General features: G+C 42.9%; 1 protein-coding gene across 1 annotated transcript; it reads right to left on the bottom strand.

Annotated features, from left to right (window-relative positions):
• Positions 1-4,309: 4,309 nt before the first annotated feature.
• Positions 4,310-7,277, bottom strand: slitrk2 (SLIT and NTRK-like family, member 2). The gene is made up of 2 exons (XM_037676010.1): positions 4,409-7,277; positions 4,310-4,325 (listed from the first exon to the last, which is right to left on the bottom strand). Exon 1 carries the CDS (start codon positions 7,269-7,271, stop codon positions 4,560-4,562), a length of 2,712 nt encoding a protein of 903 aa, XP_037531938.1. The 5' UTR covers positions 7,272-7,277; the 3' UTR covers positions 4,310-4,325; positions 4,409-4,559.
• Between the last annotated feature and the right edge of the window lie 2,777 nt (positions 7,278-10,054).

Here is a 10,054-nt window from a genome sequence, read left to right as displayed (position 1 = left end):
AAAGTCATAATTTACGAGAGTAAAGTCATAGTATTACAAGTATAAAATCCTAATATTACAAGAATAAAGTTGCAGTATTACAAGAATAAAGTCATAATAATATGAGAATAAAGTCATAATACAAGAATAAAGTCATAATTTACAATAATAAAGTCATAGTATTACAAGAATAAAGTAATAATATTATGATAATGGAGTTGTAGCATTACAAAAATAAAGTCATAACATTATGAGAATAAAGTTGTAACATTACGAGAATTAAGTGAATATTGGAAGAATAAAGTAATAGTATTACAAAAATAAAGTCATACTATTATGAGAATAAAGTCATAACATTACAATAATTAAGTGAATATTGAAAGAATAAAGTCATATTATTACAAAAATAAAGTCATAATATGAGAATAAAGTCAGATTATTATGAGAATAAAGTCAGAATTCTACAAGAATAAAGTCATATTATTAGGAGAATAAAGTCATAATATTAGGAGAATAAAGTCATATTAAGAGGATAGTCATATTATGACAATAAAGTCATAATATCACAAGAATAAAGCCATAATATTACTAGAGTAAAGTCATCATGTTACGAGAATAAAGTAATAATATTGTGAGAATAGTCATAATATTATGATAATAAAGTCATAATATAACTAAAGTCATAATATTATGAGAATAAAGTCTTAACGTTGCGAGAATAGTCGTAATATTATGATAATAAAGTCAAAATATTACTAAAGTCATACTATTACGAGAATAAAGTCATAATATTGTGAGAATAGTCATAATATTATAATAAAGTCATCATATTGCGAAAGTCATAATATTACTAAAGTCATAATATTACGAGAATAAAATATTAACATTGAGAGAATAGTCATAATGTTATAATAAAGTCATCATATTACTAAAGTCATAATATTACTAAAGTCATAATATTACGAGAATAAAGTCATAATATTACTAAAGTCATAATATTATGAGAATAAAGTCTTAAGATTGCGAGAATAGTCATAATGTTATGAAAATAAAGTCATATTACGATAATAAACTCATAATATTACGATAATAAAGTCATAGTATTACAAGAATAAAGTCATAATATTATGAGAATAAGGTCAGAATATTACGAGAATAAAGTCATATGACGAGAATAGTCATAATATTATGAGAATAAAGTCATAATATTAGGAGAATAAAGTCATATTATGACAATAGTCATATGATTAAGACAATAAAGTCATAATATCACAAGAATAAAGCCATAATATTACTAGAGTAAAGTCATAATGGGCAGCACGGTGGCACAACTGGTAGAGCTGCTGCCTCTCAGCAAGCAGGTCCTTGGTTCAAACCCAGGTCCAGGGGCCTTTCTGGGTGGAGTTTGCATGTTCTCTCCGTGCATGCGTGGGTTTTCTCCGGGTACTCCGGTTTCCTCCCACAGTCCAAAAACATGCATGTTAGGCTGATTGGTAACTCTAAATTGTCCCTAGGTGTGAGTGAGAGAGTGAATGGTTGTTTGTCTCGTTTGTCTCTATGTGGCCCTGTGATGGACTTGCGACCCGTCCAGGGTGTACCCCGCCCCTCGCACAGTGATTGCTGGACATGGGCACCAGCGACTCCCGTGACCCAAAATGGAATAAACAGGTAAAGAAAATGGATGGATGGATGGATGGATGGATGGATGGATAAAATCATAATATTACGAGAATAAAGTATTATTAAATAAAGTATTATATTGTGAGAATAGTCATAATAATACGAGAATAAAGTCTTAACATTGCGAGAAGTGTCACAATGTTATGAGAATTAAGTCATATTACAATAATAAACTCATAATATTACAATAATGAAGTCATAGTATTACAAGAATTAAGTCATAATATTATTAGAATAATGTCAGAATATTACGAGAATAAAGTCATAATACTACTTAAGTCATAATATTACGAGAATAAAGTTTTAACATTGCGAGAATAGTCATAATATTATGAGAATAAAGTCATATTATGATAAACTCATAATATTTTGAGAGTAAAGTCATAATATTACAATAATAAAGCTGTAGTATTACAAGAATAAAGTCATATTATCACAACAATAAAGTTGTAGTATTACAAGAGTAAAATCATAATATTATGAGAATAAAGTCATAGTATTACTCTTTGAATGGCACCAGATGTAACCACTGTTGATCACTGTTGCCAGAGAGCTCCATCCATCCATCCATCCATTATCTTTACCTGCTTATTCCATTTTGGGTCACGGGGGTCGCTGGTGCCCATGTCCAGCAATCACTGTGCGAGGGGTGGGGTACACCCTGGATGGGTCGCAAGTCCATCACAGGGCCACATAGAGCCAAACGACACAAACAACCATTCACTCTCTCACTCACACCTAGGGACAATTTAGAGTTACCAATCAGCCTAACATGCATGTTTTTGGTCTGTGGGAGGAAACCGGAGTACCCGGAGAAAACCCACACATGCACGGAGAGAACATGCAAACTCCACCCAGAAAGGCCCCTGGACCGGGGTTTGAACCAAGGACCTGCTCGCTGAGAGGCAGCAGCTCTACCAGTTGCGCCACCGTGCTGCCGCCAGAAAGCTCCTCTTCCACAAAAAGAATTAACAACTTCCAAATCCGTGTGGTTCTTTCTTCAAAACAGTTGTTTGCACAATTGTTTCAAAGTCCTGATACTGATAATAATCTGAGGCTGATGTGCTAACAGATTAACTATTTCCTTTCTTGTAAAACCAATACCAAAGTATAACTTAACAAGTTGCTCAACATTCATCATTTTACCCCAGTTGTAAGACGGCTTTTTCATGTTGGAGTTCTGAAAATATTATGACTTTATTGTCATAGGACTTTTTTCTCGTAATTTTATTACTTTTTTCTCGTAATGAAAATTTTTTCTTAGCGTGGCCCTAATACTCTGTTGAACTACATTGGATTCAGTGTATTATTATTATTATTATTATTATTGTTTGTATTAATATTATTTATTTTTCTTCCTCACCACATTGTATTTAACTGGGAAACATTATCTATACCACCTATTTTTAAAAAAAATGTGTATTTATGTCCAAACATTTTCATTTATAAAGACAAGTAAGCCTTAAATTTTATATAAATTGTTGGCTAGCCATTAGCTTAGCTCGAACAAAGACGTCCTTCGTACATGGTACTTTTTGCTCTCAGAATGACGTCACGCCTCATACGGTTTTATTAACACATGTTTGACAGGATCACACACCAGAAACAACCTTTTTAACCCTTGAATATGAATCTGTCAGCGTCATCTCGACCCATACAGCCTCTGAAAACAGGAAATATTTAACAGCCGGCCGCCATATTCAGCTCCGCCATGTTTCAATTCAACGCTCTTCCACGAAGGCACCGCTCGCTAACATCAACTGCTGCACTAATGATGGTGTGAGCTCATGTAAAGAAAAGAAACTCCTTTCCCTCATTCGGTTTGACGCAGAGCCCAATCAGCAGCTTTTAGCAATACAATCACTTCCCGGCTCACAAAGGCATTCAAGTGGTGTAATTAGTGTGAGAACAGAAATGTTGTGTCAGATCACAGACACAAGGAACCAGCAGCATCTACCACTCAGAAGAAATATGAAGAGCATCTGAACTGTCAGAGGCTTCACCAGCTCTATATTCACACATGCACCCGACGCTGCCCACGTCCACGTCAAAAACTGCAGACTCAAAAAAAAAAAAAAAAACAAGCCGGCGCTCCGGATGTTGACAAAGTGCTTCAGTGAAAATTTAATGGCGCAGTCTTGCCGCACTATTGCTCCTCCACAGCATACAACATCCTCTGCAAGGTGTACATTTCACTTCAGAACCAAAGCAGAAGAAAAAAAAATGACTTTTCCATATAATGAATGAGTAGATATCATTTCACACCCGGTCTCAAGTTCATGTTTTACTCTTTGTTTGTTTTTAACGGTCAAATATATCTATTTTACATAAAGATTTGATTCATTAAAATACATCACTTAAAAAAAAAAAAAAACATTGCAGAGAGCATTGTTAATAAAATAGATGAGTGCAAAGGCACTTTCTGAGTATTAATAGTAAGATTTGCCGCTTGTTGAGTTACTGAAAAAGCTTTTTGTTATGTTTGAACACTCACCGTTTAACTGTAGGGTGTTTATGTACAGGAGTATCAATCTGCATCGTTTCCTCTGTTAGAAACAGTGAAGAGCGCCTCTGTTCACAGGAATAATCAAACACAACGTCTGCGATCGCACACAGTCCCTGCTCCTCACACACCTGCTGTCATCAGAGTCTGCAGGATCTTTATACTTCAAAAAAAAAAAAACCTCGTCAAAGAAATAATTTATACTTTTTTTTTAGAAGGGAAAAATAGAACTAGATAATAATATACTTCTTATATTCTTTTTATACATCTTTGAAAAGGAACAAAGAGGGAAATGAAGAGGAAACAACAGGCCATCGAGCGGTTCGGTTCACAGGAACAATGGAGATCTGGTGGGGGCGGTTCTGACAGGAACCATGAGATAAAACCAGGAGCTGTCTTACAGCTGGCTCATTGCAGTCTGTTTCTCCAGAACCTCCAGGTAGTCTGGTTCTGGTTTTACCTTCCCGGGGAGCAGCAGTGACGGGTGTTCATTGTTTTTAAAGGTGTATTCCGGCCCAAAGTATTTCCGTGGGGTACCGTACAGCACGGTTTTGTTCAGCCTGTCCTGGTTGGCCACGTACCGCCGGGCTGTGGCAGCCCCATAGGGCGGCACGATGCAGGGCCTCTTGGGCAGTGTGCAAAAGTTGTAAGTGTACGGAGGTGCACCGGCAGCTGTCGGGAGCTCCTTGCTGGGCCTCTCTCCCAAGTTCTGATACAGCATTTCCGGTGGTTCCGGGGTGGTCAGACTGCAGATTGTTGGTGATTTATCCATAAAATCCACGGCGCTGATGGTGTAGGCCCCTGGGCTGCGAGTCAGGACGTCGTCCTTCTTAGAGTCCAGGGGCCTGAAGCTGAGCTCCTTTAGGTTGCGGTAATATGCCACTTGTTCACCGTCCTTCTGCATGTAGATTGGGTTTTGGCACATGGAGCCCACTGGCGGGGGGATGTAGTTGTAAACGTGGCTTTCAGAGCTTTTGTTTTGGGTCGGTTCTGGAGTGTAGGAACCATACTGCAGTTGGAAAGAGTTGAGGTCTAAATTGTTGGCGGTCGTGGGAACGTGTTCCACTCCTTTGCGCCGCTTCAGAACAAAAACAAAGAGTCCTGCACCAAAGCAGACTGACAGGATGAAAACAACTAGAAGGCCCAGAATGAGGACGGAGAGGGGGACCTCCGGATGAAGCTCTGGAGTCTGGAGGCGGGACTCCGTGGGATTCACTGAGCTAATGGAAGAAGCAGCAGAAGGAGAAGATGGGGTGGTGGCTTCAGTGGTTGGGCTCATTAGGGTTGGGGCTTTTGTTGAGGGTGTGTACCGGGGTGGGGGTGGCTCGCTCGGCTCGGGACATATGGCCTCGTTGCGGAGTGAGCGCAGCAGCCTGCCTGCGTGCTTCGACGGTGAATCGCAGGTGATTTCGTTCACTACCACGCTGGTGCTGGACAGCTCCATCCAATTTTTGAGTGCCACAATGTCGCAGGTGCAGTCCCAAGGGTTTTCCTGCAGGTCGATCTGTATGAACGCAGACAGCTGGTCCAGAACTCCCTGAACCGGGAGGTATGAAAAGTGATTGTTCCTCAGGTTGAGTCGAGTGAGCATGGTGCCCCCAAAAACATTGTCAGGGAGAGATCTCAACAAGTTGTTGTTGAGGAACAGCAGCTGGAGGTTGTGCAGAGAGTTGAAGGTTTGTGGTAAAATCTCCTTAATGATGTTGTATTCCAGATAAAGGTACTGGAGGGACTGCAGACCTGCAAACAGGGATTGAGAGAGAGACTCTATGTAGTTCCCGTTCAGGTAAAGCCGTCGAAGGTTGGTCAGGTTCTCAAAGGAACCCTCTTGTATTACTGCAATCCGGTTATTTCCCAAGTGGAGCAACTCCAGGGTGCTGTACTCGGTCAAATCCATTCTGTAAATCATTTGTAGGTAGTTTCCTGTGAGGTGGAGCTTCCTTGGGTAGGAGGGCTTAGGGTTTAGCTCACTGATGTTCTGTAGCTTCCTCTCCTGACAGTTGATGTTCAGACCACTCTCTGGGTTTTGAGATGTGCAAACACAGACACTGGGACACAACATGGGAACAGGGGAACGGGTTTGGTAAACCATTATGGGTCCAAACACGTGTCTGTCCTTTGAGATTCGAGGGGTGGGCCTGTAGCGCATTTTGGGTGGCCTTGAGGCTTTTGGGGAGCGTGTGGGGGTGATGACGTTGGCGTGGTGCGTTGGGTGTGGCGCCCCTTGGAAGCTGGAGTCAGAGGCTGGCTGAGCACGTTCCCCAGCGTTCCTGCGTGGACACAGGTCCTGTTTTATGAGCTGAGTGATGTCTTTGCCGTGCAGTCTAAACGGCGTCTCACACACAATGTCCCCCACAAACACGGAGATGGTATCCAGCCAGGATTTGAGGGGGATCAAGTCGCAGGTGCAGTTCCAAGGGTTCTCCTCCAGCTGGATCTCCATAATGCCACCAATGTGCTCCAACACTCCAGCGAAAGGCATCATCTTTAGCCGGTTGCCGCGTAAATCCAGGTGGGTGAGGAGCACAAAGCGAAAAATGTTAGGAGGCAAAGCCAGCAGCAGGTTGTCATTGAGGATCAACACTTTGAGCTTGTTCAGCTTGCTGAAGGCGCCCGGCTCAATGGTGCTGATGTAGTTGTAGTCCGCTTGTAGATACTCCAAACTCTCCAGTCCTGCGAATGTGTCCTCTTTGATCACCTCCAGGTTGTTGTTGTTCAAATGGAGCCTCTTTAGCAAGTGGAGTCCACTGAAAGCTCCAGATCGAATCTCCTGCAAGCCATTATTCCCCAGGTGCAAGGAGGTGACGTTGCCATAACTGACAAACTCGTTGGCGCCGAGCCTCGACAGGAAGTTTCCGTTCAGAAAGAACTGGGACATTTTGTTGAGCGGCGCCTGGAACTGGCTGACCGTGGTGAACCCCTTGTTCTCACAGTTTATGTTCAGGAGGTTTTCGCGGTCCTCGCAGGCGCAGCGCATCTTGCAGATGTCTTTGAGGGCTGAAGTTTTGCGGCTCTCTGTTTCGGACGGTGACAGGCTGGTGACCGTGAGGACGCTCAGAAACAGGACACCGCTCAGCATTTTTACAGCCAGGAAGGGGCGCTGAAACATAGACCCAGCATCAACTTCAACCTCAGAGGGGGGAGAAGGAAGGAGCGAGTTCTCATGAACAGAAGAGAGCGAGGAAGAGGGAATGCTCGCACACACGCACACACACACACACAGAGGCGCACAGAGAACAGGCGCTCCGCCGGTCTTTTGGCGTTAAAATGAGAGAGTGACGCACAGAGATGGCGCAAATCTCTCGCTGACCTTCAGTTTGGATTCAAAACATAAAAAAGCCTTTGAAAGAATAAAAACAATATTAGTCTCTGGGAAGAAAATGAAGAAAAAATACAAAAATAATTAGATCCAGTGCAGCTGGTGGACTTGGCACATATTCAGAAGAGAACTGGTGCGACAGCCCCCTTCTCCCCCGGCGCCCCCTCCTTCGCTTCACAGCTCAGCCCGTTTTATTCAATATCTTCTCCCGGATCAGACACCATCAGCTGCAGATCATCAGGGGGCGTCCAGCCCTCCCCCTCAGCCGCTGCGCACCGCCTCATTTACATCCATGCAGTCACAGAAACAGAGAATTCACTTTTTAAATCTCCACACGCGCCTGAGAGGAGCCGCCTGTCCTCACAGCCTCCAGAGCCCGGGAGGAGGAGAGGCAGAGAGAGAGGAGCGCTTCATCCGGAGCTCCTCCTGCTCCTCTCTGCGCACCGAGAGGAGCACCGCACGTCTGCTGCTGCTGCGCCCAACTGCCGGAGAGCCTGCGCGCGCGCGCGAGCGCGAGAGAGGGGAGCTCAGGGGCCCTTACGTCACCGACAAAGTCCACATGAACACGCACGCGCCAACACACGTGTGCGGAGTTTCTGGAGAGAAACGACTCTAATCAGGTCCTGTGATCTGTGCAGTGTGTGTTAGCAAAATATCTCATGAACCACCAGATAGATTTTAATGAAACACTAGCAGAAATTAATTAGTAGATAAAAATCTATAAATGATCAATAACTTCCAGAGTCAATTAAATTCAAGATGGCCGCCACAGCCAAACACAAAATCACGTCCAACTCAGTTCAGTTTAAAGATACTGAGCTTTGGTTTGGTGTGGTAGTAGCTGAGACTGATCCCCAACTTATGCTGTGAGGCCTGACTGACTGCGCAAAAAACTTTTCTATCAACTTTTGGTGTCAGCCGTGTCCGTTAGCAAAATAATTCATAAATCACAAATTTTAATGAAGCTTTCAGAAAAAAAATCGTACAACTGACAAACCTTTGGTGTCCACCTGATTAAATATGTCCGCCAAAGCTAACATCAGCCAACAGTACAACAGCTGTAGTTCAGCCAGTTTGATAGACATTTAGCTAGTCTCTGGTGTGGTAGTAGCTGAAAGTCATTTACAACTCATACTCGATGAGTGTTGTGTTTAAAAATGAGCCCAGCTGTGAACTCTCAGTCTTCTGATTGGTGACCTTTTAACCCCCTCCTCCCCTCAGACACCAGCAAATACTCGTGTGATGAGCTGGAGGAGTAAAAACCTGTCAGGAGAGCAGACGGTTTCCTCTGAGCAGGTCCAGAGTTTCCTGTCTCTGCTCCTCTTGGATTCTCCTCAGACGCCAGCAGGAGGCAGAGCAGGCTGGTCTCTGTTTACTCCTGGAAGCTGGCAGCCTCTCACTGACAGAGACCATCAGAATGAGGAGAAGCTTTACAGCAGGGTGCTGTCCTGCTTCAGCTGACAATCAGTTGAAGACACACTGAGGGAATGACAGTAGCTAAACTCACCAAACACACAGCTACAGTCACCAGAAAAAGAAGGAATGCATGTCGCCCGCTGCATCTCGTGTCAGAGTTGTGGTCTTCCAGTCGTTTTGGTTGAACAGTGACTTGTTACAAGTCATTGCAGGTTCAGCTGTGTTTAATGACTCTCAGCTACTACCACTGAGTGGCAGCAGTCTATGTTATTGTGGATTAGCTGAAGTGGCCATCTTGATTTGAGTTGACGAGTTATAGCTGCACATTCAAGGATTACTTTGTGAATATTTAAAATATGTGTTCAGAATACACAGTGACAAGTACTCTCAGCTACTAATACACCAAATCCTAGGTCAGCATTTATAGAATTGACAGAGATTTGGACTTTTTGTCTTCTAACATGGAGTGAAGAAAAGGAATTGGATTTGCGATCCATCTGTCCGTCCATGCGTGTTGTGAGCATAGCTTAAAACAGTGAGGTACCAACTTTCATTTATGTATTGTGGTTACATGTAGGCATAAGAAAGGCTGCTTTGAAAATTGGGTTACAAAGTCAAAATCCAAGATGGCCACAACCATATATATGTAAACTGGCTAACCCAATCATTTGAAGAAACTATGATTTCTAGATTTTGTATTACTTAAAAGTATAGTTTACTCAAATGATTGGGGTTGCCAAAGATTAATCTATGGGGGCTAAGGGCACCATTGGCCACTCTCCAGCTCCACCATTGCACCTGGTGGTGAATAAAATTACTCCCTCCATTTGCCAGGATCCATCACTCTGTGTCGCCTTAGGAAGATAGTTCTTCTCCACAGTGTAACTGTAGGGTTTTGACATTTTCCTTCCTCCAGGTTCCTGAAGGCAGGGGCGGTGCTGATGAGCAGCTGCAGCTGAGGTCAGTTTCCTTAATTGATGCCAGGAGTACTTAAGGCTCCAGTGGAGCTCCAGTCAGTGCTGGAGCATTGTTTGACGTGCCGGTACATATGCCTCCAGCCCTGTACAGTGCTTAAAGATTTAGAAAGTCTTACCTTGTTTTGTGTCCACGTTTTCAGAGTCTGGATGTACCGGATCCTGTCCTGTAATTCGAAGTAT

Source organism: Nematolebias whitei, chromosome 4, assembly GCF_014905685.2.
Source record: "Nematolebias whitei isolate Nwh7 chromosome 4, NemWhi1, whole genome shotgun sequence".
Taxonomy (NCBI): Eukaryota; Metazoa; Chordata; class Actinopteri; order Cyprinodontiformes; family Rivulidae; genus Nematolebias; species Nematolebias whitei.
Note: the sequence above shows the minus strand (reverse complement) of the source record. Positions and strands in the feature narration are given on the sequence as shown.

Excerpts from the sequence above, each read along its gene's own strand:
- slitrk2 (XM_037676010.1), bottom strand. The coding sequence starts at position 7,271 with ATGTTTCAGCGCCCCTTCCTGGCTGTAAAAATGCTGAGCGGTGTCCTG.